Raw genomic sequence first — 21,547 nt, 5'->3', positions numbered from 1 at the left:
CAGTTTCTGAAGGAAATGACATGGTGAGAGAAGATTCCTTCTTCCCGCAAGAGCCTTGGGTTGGGTTTCGATTTAATCAGGGGCTGGATCGAGAATTTTCTTCATCCACTTTACTAATGTAACCCATTGAGAGACTAGATCTATGGACTGGTGTTTTCTACGCGCTTGTTATGTGCTTCGTTAGAGGCTAGAGACTTCAGCGTCGCTGAGTAAATGAATTGTCGAGTCGAGGATCCATAAGATTCAGAACTTCAAGAAGCACTCAACCACATGCCAGGTGACTCTCTACCTCAACCCCCGCATGAAAGTATCACCAAATCATACGATACGGAACCGTGTCTTCAACTCGGGGCTTTTGTCGCTCTTGTTTAGCATCTATGAAGGTTGAAGTCCTTTTCGGGCGAAGCACTCAATACAAGTCTGATACTTGGCTGCAGGTCCAAGTATGGCCTGCCCTAAGGCTGTCTACCATAGGGCATTCTTGCTGCCATGCTCAAGTGGCACCTCAAGAGAGAGGAACATTGAAGGTTATATATAGTATTGCATAGGCACATACACTCCTACTGAGTAATATTCTAACACATGTCGAAACGCATTGCGATTATCGGAAGTTACCGCAGTACGCAGAGGAGGTTCCTGATCAACCAAATGAGTGTTGCAGGGCCAGGAAATATAACAAATGCCAGGTAAGATGCCGCTGAATCTGCGATCGATAGAAAAGCAAATGCGTTTGGCCATCTCATAAATCTACATGCCTTTACACGAGACCTAGCCAGCGGCTACATATTTATGTCGAGAAAGAGGCACGAGTCGTCCGAACGAGGTGATGTTTAAGTCTGATATCTACGTTGGATAAGATGCCTCCGTTACTGTCACAGGCAGCCCCCGATAATTAGACAATAGGAAAACTGCATACAATTAAGGGCTTATATCGGCCTTGACGACGGACACCATGGGTCAACATGTGATGGCCCAGCATTGAGTGCGACAATTAGACTGGATTTCGACATCGTTATGAAATCTATAATGAAAGCGGTCAACCGAGGTGACTATCTCACTGATATGCATATACAGGAATGTGCGTCAAAAGGAATGTGCACACACGAAAGCACGTGACTTCGCGAGCCAACGTCCCAAAAGATGGGTCTTAGTTACACGTCGGTCGTGTAATTGACGTCGACAGATGTTCACCATCATCACCACAAGGTGGTCCTGTTGCCGACGCTTCACTGCCTTCAATTTACCGCGAGAACTCAAGGCCAGGAAAACCGTCAGACTTCGGTCGGAATTCAAGCCATTATTTCAAGCCAAGACCTGCAGCGAGCGGCCGCAAACGGCCTTGGGAGCGAACATGAGCTCACACAATGACTGGGCGCGATCTCAGTCGCCAAGCGCAGACGACGATCCAGATCTTGCGTTAGCCATTGCGCTTTCCTTACAGCAAGATGAAATTGACAATGACGATAGAGCCAAGACTGCGTCACCTGCAACACAGGCCCCGACATTGTCGGTCACTAACACAGGCTCTCTGGGGCTGTTGGCTCTCGACCGGAAGAAGATGGAAGAAGAACGCATAGCAAGACTCAAGAAGCGTCCAGCGACGGAGGCTGGTATCGATATCCAGCCGTCACAGAGATCAAAGATGCAACGCCCTGAAGCCTCCGAGAGCCACAAGGTTGCTGTTGCTACGACGTTCAAGGCAATATCAGCAACATCAGCAACACCAGCCGCAAATGCTTCGGAATTGCCATTTTCGAAAGGAGCTTTCAAGCGTACTTGGGCCTACGGGAGTCCCAGAAACGGGGAAGACATCAAGATCGAGGAAGTCCTCCAGAAGGACAAACTGCAGCTGGCCGTGCTCTCATCCTTCCAATGGGACGAGGAATGGCTTCTCTCGAAGGTCAATGCCCGAGATACCAAGATGCTTCTAGTCGCCTATGCGAACAACGATGCCGAGGTATGTTCGAATGATATTTCATATGGTGGGTAGAGCGCTGAGTTTGTGCTTCACTACGCTAGAAAGCCAGTATCCGTTCCAATATTCCGGCCGGCAGTCTCATCAAATTTTGCTTCCCACCAATGCATGGCGGACACATGCATTCCAAGTTGCAGATATTGAAGTATGAAGGGTAAGTTGATTCTTCATTGTTTGAGCTATCAGCAGCTACCTAACATCGATTTGCAGCTATCTCCGTGTTGTAATTCCTTCCGGCAACCTGGTACCATATGATTGGGGAGAGACGGGCGGGCTGGAAAACGTCTGAGCTCCCAACTTCAGTTATTCTCGATGGTCTGGCTGACTTCTCCCAGATGGTTTTCCTGATCGACTTGCCCCGGCTCAATGGTCCACCTTTCGAGACACCATTTGGCACCGAGCTCCGACGTTTCCTGAGAGCGCTTGGCCTCGACGAGAAACTAGTAAAGAGTCTGGACAATTACGACTTCTCCGAGACAAGCCGTTACAGTTTCATTCACACCATGTCAGTAGCAACAACCAACTATATGACATCCTGACTGACGGCTGACATCGACCCATAGCTCTGGCAGCCACACCAAGGAAGCTTGGCAACACACAGGCCAGTCTACCCGTTCCGCTCGGGACGCGATGACTTCATGTTCGTGGCGAGTCAAAATTGTGCTGACTTAGACTTTCAATTAGGCTACTGCGGCTTAGGGAACAGTGTCCGAAGCTTGGGTTTGGCAACCGATAATGCCGTTGACATTGACTATGTTGTACGTAGGTGGTCTGCGCGGTCTTTTGGCCGAGCAAGTTGCCCAGCTCTTGGCGAGCGGTGACTAGGGGTGTTGCTAACCAATTTGTCATCCCAGGCATCTTCACTGGGATCGCTGAACCATGGGTTCTTAACGACGATATACTATGCCTGTCAAGGTGCGTGTGGTTGCAATCAACTCCGCTGAGGTTTGACAGGGTGAAAAGATCAGCATGCTAACGCCCAAGCGCTGGCACTCCTTGCAGGCGACTCAGGCATGAAAGAATACGAAGCCAGGCAGTCCAAAGCGACCAAGAACAAGGCTGCAAAAACAGGCTTGGTTGCTTCCAGACCGGTCGACATCGACAAGGAGCCGCTCCAATTGCAGCATCATTTCCGCATCTATTTTCCTACCGAAAAGACCGTTTCTAGTAGCCGGGGCGGTAGATCTGTAAGTTGTGTGCCGGCCGGGATCGCCGTGTTACCGGTCGATCCTGCTGCCCAAGTCCCCATGTATTTTCCCCGTATGCTCATTTAACGTGATTTAGTCTGCAGGCACCATTTGCGTACAAGAAAAATGGTGGAATTCTTCAACGTTTCCGCGAGAATTAATGCGAGATTGCCAGAGCGTCAGAAGTGGCCTGTTGCTACATAGCAAAGCCATATTCGTCCGTGAGCGGGCGCACGACGGCGCAGTCTGGGCATACGTGGGGAGTGCAAACTTGTCGGAGAGCGCATGGTAAGTCAAACAGGAACCCTCGCGATTGGCCTGCACGCTAGCCTTAGCGGTAAGGGCTGTGTGACGAAGAGTGAAGGGGCAGTCTAGTGTACTGTCTCGTCTTGGTGAGGGACAATAGCACAGAAGGGGCAAAGCCTACTGTCTGAGGGCAGCGTGAAGAAACGACGTGGGTCGATCATAGGGCTGACCTAGATTGAACTTCTAGGGGTCGATTAGTGAAGGACCGGGAGTCGGGAACGGCCAAGCTCTCTTGTCGCAACTGGGAGTGCGGTGTGTTAGTCGCGGTTAAGAGCAGCTCGGCAGGGACTGCGGACCAAGGCGCACAGGGACAGTCGCGTCCGCGGACAAAGGCGCAGACTTGGACGCTCGAGGGGCATGCCGAGAGCGAGGAGACAGTGAAGGGCAAGGAGGGAACGACGGCGGCAGCGGCAGAAAGCATGGGGAAGCGGCGGCATCAGCAGCTCGATCAGGACGGATCGGTGGGCCTCGATGGAGTGTTTGGAGCGACGATGCCCATTCCAATGAGGGTGCCGGCGAGGCGCTACACGTCAGATGAATCGGCAGCCAGCCGGCCATGGTTTTTTATGAAGGCCGACTGAAGTGAGCAAGCAGGGGTGGGTGTGTGATTCAGCTGAGACAATGACCAGTGGCAGCTAAGTAAGAGCAGCAGCAGCAGCAGCAGCACCAGTGAGCATGTAGCATGGAGAGCGAGGGTGAGAGGGAGTGAGAGAGAGAAAGAGAGAGAGAGACAGCATGGAGCTAAGCGTGTGCAGACTGCAAAGCACGGACGTGGATCTTCACGGATGGCATGGCGTCGTCTCAACCTGGAGCAAGCCCCGGGTCGGCCGGGCTAATTAGCCCTCCGATGGCGGTACCAATCCTGCCGTACCTAGCTTGCAAGCCAGCAGCCAGCTTCTTCTGTCTAGCGTTCTGCAACTGTGTGTATGGAGTAGTGGGCTAGTCTACTCTTAGGAAGCGAATGGATAGGTACCAATTCCAAGTGCTTGCGTCCCCACGCACTCCTGCAATTGGATGGCATGGGGTTCATGATCAAGAAGTTGCGGGAACGTCTTCGTGCTTTCCCCCCTCATGGCGCCTAGTGGCGGCCGTTGTCGGGTTGCAGATAGTGAGCGAGGAGGACGAGATGCTACGGATACTTACGTTAGTGTCCATGTGAGTGAGGATGGAATCCGAATGCGGCGAAGGGACTGCTGCACGACGCGCAGTTGACGGACTGCTAGACGCACATTGGAGTATTCCACGATACCGAAGGACAGGTTGGCCCACATGCCGGACAAACCCGGTGGGCTGGGTATGGAAAGGCAGACCTTGTCGACGTTGCAGTTCAGCAATATAATTAAATACAAATCGATGATGGAGATGTCCAGAGGCCCCAGGAGGGGAGGGGGCTCGCTGTCAGTCAGGGGCTAGTCTATGGAAACAATAAGTATTAAGTCGATGTGTGTAAGGGGCGGGATCGATGGGAAAGTGGCCGGTTGATCAGGGGTGAATCTATCGAACGCAACGGTGAGGTGTGTTGCAGACATGCGTACTCCGTACAATTACGGGATACTGGTTGTAGCGGAGGTAATGTTCGTCGGCGATTGGGTGATGCTTGGCCTTGATGGGCATTGGTAAATGGAACGGGGTCAAGAGAAAATGATATGAGGATGGATGGCGAAGAAAGCGAAAGAGAAAGAGAGAGAGAGAGAGCGGCTCCCAATGGCCGGCGGTGTTTGATGGTTCGTGATGCGTGAAGTGGGCGGCGAATGAATGAGGACGGGAGGGGATGGAGTTGGATTTACCGTCCGTACCAGTAGCCGCACCGAAGCATATGGATACTAGTCCATGCGGCTATTCTCATTATCCGTAGATAGCACGGGAAGTTATTCGGAATGCAGCTGGTGATTGGTGGTTTTGGTGGTTTTGGTTATTTATTTTTGTCTTGTCTACTCCGTACGTTTCGTGTCATCTAGAAATTTGTTTCCCGACCCCTCCAACATTGTTGTTGTCCAGCAGGACAGCATTGGGAGAACCGATGTCTTGGCAACGAGGTTTGCGTGCCGTGATGGTCTGGTCTGCTGGCTTGGCAGGTCGAGATGAAGGCGAAGATGGAGGCGAAGTTGGTGTTGAAGTTGATAAAAATTTACTGCCAAGACTCTAATCCAAGCGTGGCACGCGCGCGGTATTGCAATGCCGGTCGGTACACAAGCAAGATGAGGTCTCACCATCATTCCCCCCAATGCGGTTGAGACATGCATAGCAACGAGTCCAAGTCCCATGGTCCCCAAGTCCCCAATCCAGGTCCCAAGACTCCAGAATCCAAGGTGAAGGTGAAATGGGGCGTTTGGATGCGGTGTAGTGCGGATATACTTCAATGTACAAGCCCGCTTTGGAAGCTTGGCACAGTCGGGGTCCTTGTCAAGTTGGGCCGCTAGTGCGAACTCCGGATTGTGAGATCGCAGCTCTTTCTGGTGCCAAACACTGGTTTCCCTTTTCTTTTTCGGATTGTGGTGTGAATGGTTGGGGGTTGGCGTGCTGCGTGGGGAGCAAAGTGGTGCGTGGGCGGGACCTGGGATATGCGTGGGTGTCGTGTGGGTGTAGGTAAATATTTCCTTCATCGGACACACTCCCCCCCCTTCTCTCTCTGTTTTTCTCTCTTTCTCTCTCTCGGTACGAATACCTACCTACCTACCTCACTAGTGTGCGGATAAATACACAGTAAGTACTGACTACTGGCCTATGGATAGAGAGGAATGGATTATTAGTCTCTGTGCATCATATGGAAGCGTATCTGTACAGGGCATCTCTCTCTTTCTCTTTTCTCACTGGTTGGCAATGTGGAGGACAACTCCATTTCCGCCATCTACTCCCCTACCCACCCTATATCTACCCCTCGTCAGACAGTCTAGGAAGACTAGCTAACATGTTTCTTCTTATTACTTTCTTCTGCCATCCCTAGAGCCCAGAGAGGGAGGGAGAGAAGAGGAAAGGGTCAATATGCATGGAGGGTCCTCATTGGCAGTGACCACTGACAGGCTCACACTCACTGACACAACATGGCCTACCTAATCTCTGTTCCATCATTTTCTTTTTGTTCCACATATTGTTCCACAACCTGCTTTCCCACTCTTTTGATCATGTCGTCCACAAGCCTCGTGAGCTACATGTGTCGCTGACATCGCTCTGCGTGTGAAGCACCAGATCGTTGCCGCCTTTGGACTCGTTCCCTTTTCTTAGCTTGAGGCTATGGTATGGAGTCCCCGTCCAAACGTTTTGGCGGATATTTCTGCTCGGGGAGATGGTGGAGCAGCGATCAACTTTTCTGCCGGAACCACGACATGGGCTTGATTGGTTCAGAGATGGGATAACTCGGTTGGGTACGGATACAGATGCTGAAAGAAAAGATGGTGGGTAGAGTTGGGTTGAGTTGCCTCCTAGAATCCCAGCCTCTTACCAGTGCCACTGTAAACAGAGTACAGTCACCAGGAATAGGAGGGAAGGGGAAGTGGAGGGATGTGCAACTGCAAGCAGATGAGCGGCCGAGATGGAGGAGAAGGGAGGAGGGAGAAGGGGTTCCGGCGCCGGGATGCGGACTTGTCACGGCCGCACGCACCGGCACTATGCAATCCCCTTGCTGCTGGTCTTTGCCATTTGGTGTGGTTTTGGCCGGTCTGATGTGTCTGAAGTCACAAGTGTCGTCCCTTTTAGTTTCCTTAACCATCAATGCTATCCGGCGCGCGGTTATGTATGCTAAGAAGTGTCATCTAGTTGCAGTGGGACAACATACGTGACGGAGTCACATCAGTGCCACCACCTCACGCTACCCGATTGCTCGCTAGCCGGCCAAGGGCTTCCTGAAAATTGAATAATGTGACATGGCGCCGCTACTCAACCCACTCATACCGGATGAGCCGAGTTTCTTTCTAGGGGCCCAGGGGACTTTGCCTGTCTGCCCGGACAGACATTACGTTAACCAACGAGATTTAGCCAAGGGAAGCAAAGTATGGAGACAAATAGTCTGACTACTAGCAAGAGAGGTAGGTATTTGGACGGATTCCTACAGGCTAATAGTGTCTAGACTCGAGAGTCAAGGACTAAGAGGAGGAGGCGATGATGGCAGAGATGAGATCAAAACCAGTTCATCGGACAGGGTCTAGGGCACCGGGGACCAAACGTTTCAACTCTGCTGTGAAGAAATTGAATGGCGCTATACCATAAGGAGGGGAGGGGGGGTTGGAAACCAAGCAAGTTGCAGGCAAGTCGCAAATTGGAATAGGTGCAAAAAATAGACATTTTAGTCTATTTTGCCGCGGGTAGGAAGAGCATGGGAATTTCTCTGATCTGATCTACGGATCCCTTGGACTCTGGATACTGGACACTTTTTGGGAGTAGGGCAAGCCCGCAAGGCAGGCCTCAGTCCTGGCACCAGACAAAGAGGCGGAGACGGGCACTTTTGTCGTTGATCTAATTACCTGCACCCCGCCAACTACTACACGGCAATTTCTGTGCTACAGCGGCCCCGGCAAAGACCATGGGGAAACATCTCACTCAACGGGCGTACAGGGACAGGGGCGGCACGGCGGGGACATGGAACGATGAAGTATCAAGTATCCGTATTCTCTTCGTATGACAAAAAAGAGGTACGGAGTACAGAGTACTTTTGTCACTTTTGAGTACGTGATAAACCTCCTTGGCCCATGTCTCGGCAGCTGCTTCGCCGCCATGTTGTTAAGCTTCCAGTCTTCCCGCCTCCACGCAGCCAAATGGCGCGCCACTTCCGAATCTTCTAGGGGCCCAGAGAGCTGCACCGGGGATTGACATTGGTTCTTACCAGCCTGGCCGCTGCTCTTGGTGTAAGCCGCGGCGGCTTCGGGCCCAGGGGAATGGTTGAGGTCTGAACCAGGGCAAGGGGGGTGCCAGCGGGGGCGTTCCAGGGGGGAGGGGGGGTCGGTCAGCTGTGAACGAGGTCGGAATTGTGGGAGTTACTTATTGTCCGTCATAGTCCTTTTTCACCTATTATCTAGACGGGTAGCTAGGCACGTCGATGAGTGATCAACCAGTATGCAGATGGCAAAGTAGATCGAACTGCATCCGCATCGCCTAATCTTGCTAGCTGGGAGTTCAAGCATGAGCCTGCTGCAAAACCCTTGGCCCGTCGATGCTAGGGGCCAAGGGCCCAAAATTGACCAACTTCGCCAAATACTGCCCTGTCTTATTCACAGGGCGTCTTTTCGCTCGCGTTCCTCTGCTAGATCTCGTTGCGGCTTAGCCCGCCGCGTGCTAAGAGAGAATGTGGGCAAGGCGAGGCGCCAAAAAGCCAAGCCCTAGCTTCTCGTGTGCCAAGAAGAAGTCGGAGCTATGGACACACACAGCAACTGGCGAGTCGATATCGCGGTTGTCTTGGCTTTTGGTGGAAGACACCACCCACATTTTGTGTGGCGTAGGTTCATGTACCTACCGTAACGTCAGGCTGGCGGGAGGGGTCCCGAAGCTCATGCAACACTGCCGCAGACTAGGCGATATGGATCATGGCGGGGAGTTAGGGTGGCGACGGATAGGGAAGCGTAGAGAAAGTCCATTGGGCCGCGGGCCTTAGCCATCCCGATGACGACGGACAGACGAAGCGGTGGCTTATTCGCGCTCCTGGCTAGTAGCCGCATAAGCATTGTCGTATCATTTCCACAGGCCTAGCGGCTTCTAGGGGGGCGCTTCTCAAATAAGAGGCGCGCCAAGATATATCTTGGCATGATGATTTTTTTTTCGTGGCACGCGTACGTACACACGGCAAACGAGATGATCAATTCTTGAGGAGAGAGAGAGAGGGCTTGGGACTTTGGCTGATGAGGAGGAGGAGGAGGAGGAGGAGGACTTGGCAAGTTGGCAGAGAAAGGCTTGGGTCTTGGCAAAAACTTGCTCATCATCATGCGCCTCGCTATCGCGAGTATCCGTACCCGTACTCAACTTCTAGTGTACCCTCGCTCCGCCACGCCCGAGCGGCTACGTCTCGCATCACACGGCATCACGTAGGATCACCTTGATGGCGAGCCAAGAAAAAGAAGTGATAGACCATGGCTCGGAAGCGAGGGGAAGATGGCTTGGGAGGATACAAAGGGCCGGGGAGGGGTGGTGACTGAAGGAAGGTGGTGGTCATTCGGCGCCGGCGGCTGTGCCGGCACCGGCCTTCCGGAAGCCCGGCGGGCAGACGTAACAGTCCGTCCGGAAGGTGGAGGCGGAGGCAGAGACGGGCAAGGGACGTGGGAAGACCGGCAAGCGAGGCACTCGACCTGATACTGTCACAATGCCAAAGGGCGGGGCGGGGTTTGATGATGACGAGAGAGGTAATACTAGGAGGAGAGGGGAGGGGGAGGTTGTGTTCGTGACCAGCCAAGTCTACGCCAAGCTGTTTGATGCCAAGCTTGGTGATGGATGCCAAAGGCGAGACTCGACGGCCACCGCTAGACAGAAGACGTCGCCAGACCGGCAGACGATGTGCGACGAGGGTTCAACACCTTGTTGCTCCTTTACGCTAGTCTAGACTGCTTTTCTCTCTGTCTATCCGTACCTAGACTTGTTCCATGATTCCATGGTGTTATTAGTGACGGTCCCTTAGTTTCTAAGGGTGACAAATTTGACAAGACCCCTCCCCCATGTTCCACGCCAAGATAATCGCGGCACGGCGGCAAGTTTAAGATGGCTTGGGTCTTGTCCGCACCCGTTGCTGCCGCCCGCCGCCGTCAGTTTGCGGTGAAGGCCATGTGCAGGGCCCATACCAAGGTTGTTACAACTTACAAGGCGCGGCGGCCGCGGCGGCTGTTGCTTGCTCGCCTGGCTGCTGGCGACGTTGCGGGCGGGAGCTGGGATCAAGGGATCAATATGGCGGTGGTGCGAATGGCAGACCAGGCTGTCTGCGGGGGCCCTTTGGGACCCAAGTCACTTGACTACGGCTATATATGATGAGAGACGGGGGTATCCCCATCTCTGGGACTCATGTTTGAATAAATGCCAAGAGCTTTACCCCCCCGGTTACTCAGTCCCACCCCTGGCTGATCTGACATGACCTTGTCTTGGCCTCGGCTGAGCTCAGATGCCCTCGAGAGTCGAGACTGACTGATATAGCAAAAAGCGGGAGAGGTGAGGGGTCACGATGCAAATCGGAGACAGGGAGTGTGAAAGAGAAACCGAGATGGGTCGTGATGGGCAGGGAAACCGGATACCGACATGACTGGGGTGAAAAGAGGAAAGGGCAGCAAATAAGCCAAGCGGAGAAGGGCAGATAGACCGACTGACCGCCTCTGAGGCTGTGGGAATATCGGTGAGATGAGCCGTGTGCAAGAGACGAGAAAAGATGAGAGACATACACGCATCGTGAGGTGGATTGAAGTGAGGTTCATCACCGCCGACGTGAAGATGATCGAAGCCGGTCGGGGCCTTCTCATGGGTCGTGTGCGGCACGGCGAACGCTCCGGTCACACGTTCGCATTTCCCCCTGTGGCCCGGGTGGTTGACGGTGACAGCCCCTCGGGACACGCTTACACCATGGTCGGGTCTAAACAGAGCCCCTCTGCTGACAATAGAGAAAGACAGGCCGATGACATACTCTCATCTGTCGTACGGAGAGTTAGGAGGGGCCGTCATTGGCTCATACGGGATCCCAGTCAGAGAGGTTGGTGAGATGCCGGGCCATTGTGGGTAAGACAAGGGGCCAGAAGTTACCGGTAAGCTGAGCCAGACATTCGGACACCCAGTTGCCCTCTCCGGGATGTAGAAACGCAGTGTATGTATAGGTGAATGCATCACAGTACTCGTTCACAGTGATAGTGCCTTGCCCAGTTCTTTGGGACAGCCAAACTCGGGTAAGATAAGACCAGCAAGACGGTAACCCAATGTATTATCTTGGGACCTCCACTCAACGGGAGTCCAATGGGGTCAAGGCTGCGCGCCGAATCTGGTTGAAACCATCTTCTGTGTCTCCCACAAAGTCCCGAGCCTCCAGATTCTCCCAGCTGCGGGTAGGTATCCGTACCGTGCTCGAGCTGCAGCTCAACGTGGCACAGCAGTTAAGACTCCTCCCGTGGAGCAGGTCAGGTGCGACCTTGGAAGGCTTAACACGACAACAATGCATCGGGTCTAGATGGAGTAATTGGCTGGCCCCACGCCGTCGTCATGTCAGTCTACAGCGAACTGCGAAACCACGACACGTCAAACATCCCCTATGCAGACCCAAGGTCTGCAGCCGCACTGGCATTTCGGCCGGTTCGGTTCTGGACGTCATTCCATTTTTGTTTGGTTTTGTTTTAGCTCAGGTCTTCGACATCTCCTCGGGCCAATGGCAACAGATGCGCGACATTGGACATGTACACCATGTCTTTCAAGGCTTGGATCTGAGCCATCAATGAATACACATTAGGTACTCCGTACAGCATCTCCAAGTTGCGAGTCGGAGGTAGCTTGATCGACTCGAGTCTAGCTCAATATGGGCAGAATCAGCAAGGACTGGAGCTGCTGCACTACTTTAGCGTACCGGGATAGGGCCATCATGTGAGGGGGTCCAAGGATAGGCGTTAAGGACTTGAGATGGAGTCATGTACGGATAGTATTGTGTACAAAGTATCCGTACGAAGTAGGTGATGGAGTTCTTGGGTGTTGCGGACGTGCCTCCGCGAAGTCGTGATCAGGTTGGCTAGGTGCCCCGCCTGCCTGGCGGGACTCATCAGAAACGTCGACATTACCTAGCATCGCGACAGGACTAGGCCAAGCGTTCTCGGGGAACAAGTGCGACACAGAGCGGCAAGGCGCCATGGGCGGGGTCGGGGACGTGAAGCATTCGACGAGGCTTCAAGGCGCATGTCGGCGGGGAGCTTGCTAACGGGGAGCGGGGAGCTCAGCGAGCGGGCGGGCGCATGAGAGATGGCCAAGACGAATGTGAGGCCGATGAAGTGAGCATGGGTGGCCCAATGGGATGGGACGAGAGGGGAGCATGGGGTATCTTCGCTCTCGTGCTTTTTCCGTCCGTCTCTTGTTGATCACTTATGGGTGTATCGGACTCTGAAAGGGTATGGCCATGCGCTCGATGGTATCCGTAGTGTAACAGGGAAAGCTGAACGGTCACCCCGTTCATTCTCTGGCTTCTCTCCCCGCCGTCTCTGTTCCATCTCCCCATCTGTCTATGTCGGCCATGTCGTCTTGACTCTCTCGACTCTCTCGACTTTCGACAGCCTTTCGGCCCCATTTGGCCTCAAACCCCGGTCCTCGAACCTCAACCCTCGGCCCCCTCATCTGTAAGAACCCCTGGTCTCTTCCGAAAAAGAGGGGATAAAGGCGAGGGTGAGAAGACCATGACGCCTTTCTTGTCATGGTCTCTTGATGTTGATATGGGATGAGACAGTTGAGCATCCGCTTAGCTAGGGCGGTTGGGTGAACGAGTCTAGGGTCGAGCAAACGGCTGCTCGGACACGACAAAATAGTATCGCCGAATCACTGGCGTTGCGACCCTTCGCGGAGGCCCGCGGAGTGCGGGAGCCCCGCGTCCGCCTCAGGCCTGCTGTCTCGCCCGTCTAGTGCATCTGTACGGAGTAATCAACCCCCCATCATCATCCATGCCTAGGATCTGGGTACTGTGGGCATTCGCTTTGGTGTTCCATCTGTTCAAAAGGGCCGTACCACGTGAGGCGGACCAAAGACAGACGACAAGGCGAGCGAGCGGTCGAGTAACCACAATCGTGCTCAGGCCCTTTCCGGGCTCATCAGGCTATGACACCACTAGACGCGAGATTTTGTAAAATAACGATACAGAATCAGGCCACTCGTACACAAGGCGGGTAGACAAACCACACCCCAGACACTAGTCAACTCCAGTGTCATATGCGTCGCGCCCGCTCAAGGATACCAATATGGTAATCCAAGGGCGAAGAATGAGAGTAGAGCAAAGAGGAAATGACATGTCCAAGGATCAAGAATAAGACTCGTGGGGCGTAGGGATTCCGCTGCGGACACAGGCCACCGTCAGTGTCGGTTGTGAATGGTTTCTTGTCTGTTGACTAAGCGGAAGCTGTTTACATCCGTACTTATCATCATCGTCTGTCCGGGGCTGAGCTAAGAACCCCAGCCTCGTTTGCTTGGCGGCGGGCGCAAGTGAGGCCTGCCCGGAGTGAGACTGAATTGGCCAAATTGGGGTAGTGCACACATACCGTAGTCGCAACTGAGGATGCTGCTCATTAGCCTCCAGATTCTTGATCAAGGTAGGACCGACCATGGGGTTTGAGTTGGAGTAGGTATTGTGGTCATTGGTTCCGTGTACGGAGTCCCAGATGGAGTCTGGAGATGAGCATCGACCCCAGCACATTCATCGACATTGAGACAGGCGTGGAGCTCTATCCCCAAGACTCAAGAGCCGGTGCCGTCATCAGTGAGTGACAGAATTGAATTTGCAGGATAGAGTGCCGGTCGGCATCATAGGCACGCTTCCGGTAGGTCGGGAACCGAGGCGATTGGCGGCCTTGTTTGCTTCCTCGTCGCTTATGCGACTGATTGGTCAGTTCAAGTTAGGATGATATCGCCGACGGCCGATGGCCAGTGGTGGTCCAGTCTTTGCATATCATGAGTCCTTGCTCAAAGTCCGGCCGGCCGAGTCACTATTATTGCCCGCGGACATCGGGCTTTGATTACTATATTGGTCCGTGTGAACAGTAAACGTGAAGGCCGTTGGTGGGGTCAGGCAAGGTAGGTGTGGGAGGGTTGGTAGGTCTCGTCTCAGGCTCTTCCTTGGCTGTTGAACGGGAGCCCAGGCTCGCAGTCGCTGCCCCCCTTGGCGACTGTGAGGGAGTATTGGTATGGAGTCGGGACTCAGGCCCAGGGAGCGATGTCTAGAACTCCAGGCTTCAGGGAGAGAGACAGTGAGCCGGGATAAGAGAGTCAGCCGTGGTCATGGCCTTCCAAGTTCCCTGGGGAAGGGGTACGGGCTAATTAGCAGGGCTAGACATCTCTATGGAGTACTCCCGCTCCCGCTCTCCTCGCAAGGTCCTTACTTTGGCTTCTAAATTTGCCCTTTTTGACATGGGACTGGGAGTTGGGACAGATCCATTGTTGAGGACACATCCTGGGAGCATGGCAGAATAGTAGGGTACGGGTATCCTGTTGAAGAGTCCAGTTGTTGGTTGGTCGGAACTTGTATTGCCAGAGCTCCGGCTCGGCTCCGGCTCGAGCTCTATCAGGTGAGGAGCGTAGGTCAAGGATGGAACACAAAGAAACGCGTCGATTTCGGGCTGCCAATGCGGGAGTGTTCATCGTGCCTCAATGGAGAGTTTTCAGAGCTTTGAGCTTTCAGACTTTCAGACAGCACGAGCAGTGCGTGTGGCCAGTTCTGATGCAGGATGAGATGAGATGCGAGAGATGATCGAAGGTTGAAGGTTAGGTGGGTGGGTTGCGAGATGAATGGATGGTGCTGGCAGGTAACCGTACCGGCGTGGTAAGGAACACCCTTCCAATTGCAACCCCAGTATTCCCCGTCCGGCCGCAGAAACAACTGGAGGATGTGTCGGGGCCGGCTCCGGGCCCCGCACAGCCGAGTTGCGAGATTGGTGGCCGATGCAGGCAGGCAGTCCAGGATAATTGCTGTGAGATGAAGCCCAAGATGCAAAGAAAAGAGGGGAAGAGTGGTTTGCTGTTGGTGTCAAGTTTCAGATCCAAGCATGCGTCGGGCCCAAGCAAAACGCCCACCTGTCAATAACAGGCACGGCTATCTGTTGGCGTTGAGAGAGAGGAGAGCCAAACCGATGCAGACTGCAGGATTGCAACGCAACTGCAAGTGATATTGAATTGCTGCGATGCAAACCAAGATGCAACGTTGATGCCTCGAGCTTCTCCCAGGTTCTAGCATGCCTCAAACCAGACGAGGCGTGTACGTACTTTGCACCTGTGCGAATTAGTATATCCGTATCCCTCTGGTATTACCTCCCATTCACAATGAGGTAGCATCCGTACCTGCTGTCTACGAATGTCGACTACGGACTGGTATCCGTAGGTCACCTCAATTTGGGTACAATGTGCACCGCATCTATGCTGCCTGAGGATTGACATCCGAGCGGCCAGGCCACAAATATCTCAGGCACCACTCGTGGGTGACTGAGGGCATGAATCAAGGCACCAAGGCATCAAGGCATCAAGGCATCAACAAGCCAAGAACGCCCTCCGTCCCGAAATCTCAACCCTCCTAGGCGGCGGCATCTGAAAATAAAGTCCAGCGCCGGTTTCTTGCCGACAAACGCCGATTCACCCGCACGGCCCTCAATCTCTAGTATCCGAAGTCACGTCACTGGGTGTATTGAGCATGAGCCATTTGCCTTCAACGCCAGGCATCGCGCGCCCGTAGTCTTCAGCGGTGCACCACCACCACCAGAACCTATCCACCACACATCGATTCATCGGACGTAGCTCCTGGGTCCAATAAAACAACCCAGCAAATACCCGGATGCCCAATGTAATCTGCTCCAGGACCCTGGATGAAGAGCCTGCCGTTGCGCAAATGGAACTGCCCAGATGTATGGGTGAACCTTGAAACGCGCCGCCTTGGGATGCCGCAAATCTGCGCACAAAGATTGATTGGGGTCGGGGGTGCCTTGGCGTGGATATTGCATAGCCGTCGCTCAACCACACCCCTACCTTTGCGGCAAGCTGGATGGAGACTGGAGTTCGTTTCTGCCTCGATCCATCCATGTTCACGACAGCTAGCCATCCACCAGTATTGTCATCTCTCTACGGATACCTTGGCCCAACTAGCCGGGCGTGGTACAGATATGGAGTAGGCATACACCACGCCCATGCACACTGGAGGGAAATCAGATCTGGCTTGATCATCTCGCGGTACGGCAGCCCGTACGCGCACTCCCCCCATCATGTACACAAAGCGCAGGCACACGCTTCCACCATCACTGCCACATGCACTTCGGTTTCCTTGGCGCGTTGGCTTCGACCTTCCCTTCGTCAAAACCACGCGGGCGTAAACCAGCACCCTACACAGTAGATGCCGGATGATGCTGCGGTAGCTAGGGCGCACAGTCGCTTGTATGGCACCCTCACTTGCCATGCCGCCGACGTTAGCTTAAGCTGGCATCCCTAGCAGTCGTAGCAACGCCGGGAGCATGTCTCGATGGAATCAAACGGATATTGCCGTTCTCCATGATCCCCTTCCTGGTCGGTGACGCGACATAGCTCCCTGCTTAATCCCAAGATAATCAGAACATTGTACTCCGTACTGATCACTCTGGGTCCGGGGTCCCGAGAACACCAGCTGCGGCGCAAGAGCTTGCTATGAAATCTTGGCAACGATTCGACGACGCCGGCGTGTGAGTGTGATAGTCACAAATGCCGTGGATCATAGCTGGAGAGTTTTCCCGGCCCCGGCTGTTTGCTCTACTGTGGTAACGTTTTCTGCCAACTGACCGTGTAGCTTTGACTGATGCAATTGGATGAGTCTTGGTATTTTTTGACACGTAAGTAAATTTCCGGCCAGACTCGCGGCAAGTTGTCGTGCTGCAGACCAACGTGCGTGTTTGGACGCATGGCCTCGTTCACTACCAACAGTCGAATTGACTTCTGCGTGGTATAGCCTGCTACAGACCCAACCGGGCCGAACTCTTGCCAGGCACAGAGGCAGGCATGGTTGATTTGAAGGTAACTGTAGCTCACCTCTGAGTCCGAGACCAAGCGATCGTGCAGCACTTGTCAATCTACACACGTACGTAGCTATGTATATACAGCCTGTCATCGGCTTGCCATGAAAGACAAAGTGCACGTTTCTGAGCCTAGTTTCAGAATGCAGATAGCCATTGACTTTGACGGCCTCGTGTTCTGATCTGGCACTAGGTAGGTATTGCAAAGAAATGAAAGTCCATTGCGCAAAGTCAGTGTGCTGCGGCAGACAGGTACTGTTGTACCTCTGAACGAATTAGACACACACAACGATGTCTACCTTGCGCATTGCACACCTGCCGACGGCGATGAGGCGGATCCAGGCATGTTGAAGTTATGCTGCTGCATTCCTCCTGTTGACCCTTCTTCATTATGACTGGAATTGGCTCGCCCTACTAAGCCAAGAAGGTTAGCATTGTCGAGGAATATGCTGGGTGTTTCTTGGAGCTAAATTCAGAGCAGTTGGCCAAGCGAGAAATAGCTCTCGGATGTCGGGTGGGCACTTGCACCACACCATCTCAAGGTACGATGAGACGGTTTAGCTTGCCTTGGGTATGTATCCGTACGGATATCTAGGTTCTGTTGGAATAGAGTTGCCCAGCTTCATCCACACAGGTGTCAAGTGAGGAACCAGTGCTTGCTGTCTAAGGATGAAGTCTCGATGGCGGAAGGGACAAGTGTCCAATTGTGTAAGTTAGGCGTTGCAGAATGCCCGGCGACCAATATTTGATCTACTCCCGGCCGTTCGGTCAGTTCGGCACACCGTTCCTTAACTGATACGACGACGTTATAGGTTGTAGTCAAAACTGTCGTTGTAGCCATCGGTTTCGGAAAGTAGGCAGACCCTCAAAATGGAGAATGACGATACTCCGTACACTACACTGCCGGTGGGTGGTGTGAGCTCCCCTGGTCTTGACCCCACACCCCCTAATGTCCCATTTCGACAAGGCCGTGTGTCAGCTGTGGTCTTCCCAGCAAGTGACATGGCTTGGTTTCTTAGAAGAACAATTCGTACGGATATCCGCACATAGTGTTGACGACGTATGCCAGACTGATAGACCACTAGTCAGATAGCCTCAGGGACAGAGAAAGTGGCAGGAAGGTTCGCTAACTAACTACGCCCTTGAGGCAGGCACTTGGGCATCTCAGAGTGAGGCCCACCTGCCGGCACGAGCGTGGTAAGATGCATAAGAGAAAACGACGGGCGGTTGCATTGTTCCATTCCGAAGTACCTTACCTAAGGTCCACTGGATGAGGTAAGAAAGGCTCAGGACGGTGAGTACCAAGGAGCACTGGCTGGATATTCTCAGCCAAAGTCAGAATGGTGCCCAAGTGGGTACAGTCTGCGAACAGCAGGTCACGTGCGTCAACGGCTCGTGCTTTTCCTGGCTTGGCAGACACCCCACGGCCATGTGATCCACGCCCCATTCCCCTTCTGCTCCCGCTTCACCCTTTTCGCTCCTTCAACTACAACCCCACCACCGCCACCACCCACCTCACGTCACCATCCAGCCATCCATTCTTTGTACTGCACGTCGCACAGCCTTCCATCGACCACCCACCCTATTACCACCCTTGTGTTGATCATTCTTCAATTTCTCGGGGACCTGAGCCTCCCACCCCGCCTGGGTTCCTGGCGTTGGATGCTGAGGAGCAGGGGTGGCCTGTGGTCCCTTGTTCTGCAGCTCGCAACTTACTGGCTCGGCTTGCATCTGCATACGAAATGGAAGATCCTGTCCACCCTGCTCCCTGCTGAGGTGACAAGCTTGATGGCATTAGTCTTTTCTCCTCTGCTTTTTCCTCTCTTCCCTATCGTTATTTGCTTTTTCTTACCTTACTGACCGTCCCTTCCCCTTATCCGCGAACTCCTCCCTAAAAGTAGCTACTATACAAGTGTATCCGTACCCGTAGACGCAATTCTACCGCGGGCTTGTACCTGGCCTAGGGAACCTTGACATGAGCACTTGTTCTCTCCCGTCAATGAAATTTCGGCCTCTTTCTTTTCGGACGTTGGTCCCCAGTTAACTTTTCGACTGAGGCTGTTGGCCGGGTTCGCAAACCCGCGGACCCGCCGTTCGTTGCTCGGATCGCACTTCATTGCGAAGTTGCCGCGACCAGTCTGTCCATACTAGAACCCTGTATCTGTATGTCTCGTCTCCTTTTATCTTCCTTGCTACTCCTAGTTGCTTCATCCGTACCGATGATCAGCCATTCGCACTCTTTCACATGGTAACTATGCAACCATTGTCGCGATGAGCCTGTCTCGAATCTGGAAATACATTAGGTGGTGCTGTGTGGTGTCGTCTCATCCGTACCTTACTGTATGCGGATACTCCGACAACGAAGCACTCGGCCGACTCCAAGTGGTGATCCCATGCTCCACTCAAGCGTATGGCATTTGAGCCTGTCGTCGTCTCGTCTCCTCAATACTCAAACCTTTATCATATATACCCTTACCAAGTATAGCGAGACTCAACCCACCGCCAAAATCTGAGTGTCTTGGCAAAGTTGTACTCGTACACGTCAGTGCAAACATGAGCTTCAGCTAGGGATGGAGAGCTTCGATAGTAGTACATTACCAATACTGGTTCTATCATTAACTCTGCAGGCTTTGGGGTGCCGAGACGTCAAATGGATCTTCGTCACCTCTCCACGCCATTTCACAACCCTTCCACCGATCCTAGCCACCTATCGTGTAGGGTTTGAAGCCCGGGCCCTGGTCAGGCACGAATCAATACCCGCGCGGAGTTCTAGCTCAGCCAAATCAGCGAAGCCGACGCAGCAAGCCACGGTCCCCTCAGGCACGGCAGGCCTGTCTAGTCTCTATTGGTACGCATTGCTCAATTACTACCTATTTCCCTGACGCAAAGCCACAGGCGTTTGGCCCTGCGAAAACGAGCCACCAGCATCGGCAAACGGAGTACGGAGTACTCACATCCCATGTGTGCCTGTCTGTCTTACCTAAGACGTACCACGCGAAAACGAGTGCCTCTTCCTGGCTCTAGAGTACGTATCGGCTGTCTGTCTCTCAACGGCGTAAGCGCTAGGATATGTGCCCTAATGGTTCCGGCACCGTGCCGACGAGATTCAACAGCGACACATGTGCTACTATCGGCATCAACTAGAGATCCCAAACACATTTCTGTTGCCAGATGCTCTTATGCGCTGTGCGGTTGAGGAATTAAGCGGGTTTTGTTCCATTTCTAATTAAGCACAAGGCGCGACTTTAGAGCCGCGCTGGGTGGGAAGCAGCAGGCATTCGAGCTTACACCAGCCACTTGGTCGTGGGTAGAGTTTTCTTGATAACAATCTAATAGAGTGACATCGACCAAAGGCAAAGCCGCAGTCAATTTAGCATGCCACGCGGGAAGCGGGCGAGGGAGGGCAAGGCCGGGCAAGGGACCAAAGAAGTAACAGGACGGTAGGCAAATTTGCACCGTCAAAAACAATCCTATTCCACGAGCAGCAGGCACAGACGGTCATTGGCAAAGGGGGAAAGGTGCATTGGTCAACGACGGCGAGGAAGCTCGGCTCTCCAGAGACTGAGAGGGTACTTGAGTCAATCCTTGAACGTACCTACCGCACACCACCACATCATGCTTCTTCTACTAGCATCCGACGTGTAATTAATGAGTTACGACAACAAGTTCACAGAGTACCTTACATAGCAGTACCTTGAGGACACGATGAACCATCCGCACACTACCCAAGCACCGGATGGAGTATGGACTGAAGCTGGGGGTATCCATTGGCCTAGCCCCGTCCTGTCTCAGTCCGGCGCAGTCGGGACAAACACCAGAGACTGCGGGACGAAACCAGGACATGAGGGATTCTCTAGATGGGAGCTGACTCTGCATCGCCCGGCGTTGTCTTTCGGCTTTGTCCCTGGCGCGCTTCGGAATTGGGGTAGAAGAACCCGTCTGCCGATATAGATGTGGTTGGCGAGGGCAGTCCTCGATTACGAAAGACCAAGATGGCACCCGTACGCGCGCACGTACGGATACATACGTACCCCTTGTGGCCTTACCCCTTGTGGCCTCGATGCTCCTCCCCAAGTCAAGGTAGCGTTGGGACAACGTGGAATGGTTCTATAGATGAAATGCATCCTCGCAATCGGAATCACTCTTCACACCCATCCACTGTGTACTGCTACTATGCAAGAACACCTAGGCTGTATTGAGCTAAAGCGTTTTCGATGCTGCTCGCCTCGTCTAGAGAAGTTCGTCTCGATGGTTGATGATGCCTCATCTTACGTACGTATTGTCCAGTGGTTCTTACGCATTCCCTGTTTCCCTCCTTTTTCTTCATCTTCCCCTCTCGCTTTCTCTTTTATTGGCGTCATCAATTCATCCATACCCGAGCGCTTTGGGGCACGACAGTGGCATGACTGACACGGCAGTTGCGTTGA

General features: G+C 53.4%; 4 protein-coding genes across 4 annotated transcripts; 2 read left to right on the top strand and 2 right to left on the bottom strand.

The window, feature by feature from the left end:
* Nucleotides 1–1,037: 1,037 nt before the first annotated feature.
* On the top strand, nt 1,038–4,228 carry BDP55DRAFT_646084 (ubiquitin interaction domain-containing protein). The gene is made up of 10 exons (XM_060573685.1): nt 1,038–1,957; nt 2,020–2,129; nt 2,186–2,258; nt 2,311–2,480; nt 2,539–2,576; nt 2,660–2,733; nt 2,830–2,890; nt 2,978–3,162; nt 3,260–3,450; nt 3,656–4,228. Exons 1-10 carry the CDS (start codon nt 1,184–1,186, stop codon nt 4,047–4,049), a joined length of 2,070 nt encoding a protein of 689 aa, XP_060434843.1. The 5' UTR covers nt 1,038–1,183; the 3' UTR covers nt 4,050–4,228.
* Nucleotides 4,229–4,487: 259 nt separating this feature from the next.
* BDP55DRAFT_646082 (uncharacterized protein) lies at nt 4,488–5,205 on the top strand. The gene has a single exon (XM_060573684.1). It carries the CDS (start codon nt 4,634–4,636, stop codon nt 4,805–4,807), a length of 174 nt encoding a protein of 57 aa, XP_060434842.1. The 5' UTR covers nt 4,488–4,633; the 3' UTR covers nt 4,808–5,205.
* A 156-nt stretch (nt 5,206–5,361) lies between these two features.
* On the bottom strand, nt 5,362–5,945 carry BDP55DRAFT_646081 (uncharacterized protein). Its single transcript, XM_060573683.1, has one exon. It carries the CDS (start codon nt 5,730–5,732, stop codon nt 5,400–5,402), a length of 333 nt encoding a protein of 110 aa, XP_060434841.1. The 5' UTR covers nt 5,733–5,945; the 3' UTR covers nt 5,362–5,399.
* Nucleotides 5,946–18,635: 12,690 nt separating this feature from the next.
* On the bottom strand, nt 18,636–19,237 carry BDP55DRAFT_626835 (uncharacterized protein; the record flags this gene model as incomplete). Its single annotated transcript, XM_060571676.1, has 3 exons — nt 18,636–18,888; nt 18,973–19,024; nt 19,045–19,237. The coding sequence occupies 3 exons, from the start codon at nt 19,235–19,237 to the stop codon at nt 18,636–18,638; spliced, it is 498 nt and encodes a 165-aa protein (XP_060434840.1).
* Nucleotides 19,238–21,547: the final 2,310 nt, after the last annotated feature.

This window comes from Colletotrichum godetiae, assembly GCF_030913485.1.
Source record: "Colletotrichum godetiae strain CBS 193.32 chromosome Unknown BDP55scaffold_4, whole genome shotgun sequence".
Lineage (NCBI taxonomy): Eukaryota > Fungi > Ascomycota > Sordariomycetes > Glomerellales > Glomerellaceae > Colletotrichum > Colletotrichum godetiae.
This window is presented reverse-complemented; position numbering and strand designations above follow the sequence as displayed.

Bases quoted from the DNA above. Each gene is read 5' to 3' on its own strand.
- BDP55DRAFT_646084 (XM_060573685.1), top strand. From the start codon at position 1,184: ATGTTCACCATCATCACCACAAGGTGGTCCTGTTGCCGACGCTTCACT. The intron at 2,259-2,310 runs GTCTGAGCTCCC...GACTTCTCCCAG, and splicing joins AGACGGGCGGGCTGGAAAAC to ATGGTTTTCCTGATCGACTT. The intron at 3,451-3,655 runs GTAAGTCAAACA...TTGAACTTCTAG, and splicing joins AACTTGTCGGAGAGCGCATG to GGGTCGATTAGTGAAGGACC.
- BDP55DRAFT_646081 (XM_060573683.1), bottom strand. From the start codon at position 5,732: ATGGGACTTGGACTCGTTGCTATGCATGTCTCAACCGCATTGGGGGGA.
- BDP55DRAFT_646082 (XM_060573684.1), top strand. From the start codon at position 4,634: ATGGAATCCGAATGCGGCGAAGGGACTGCTGCACGACGCGCAGTTGAC.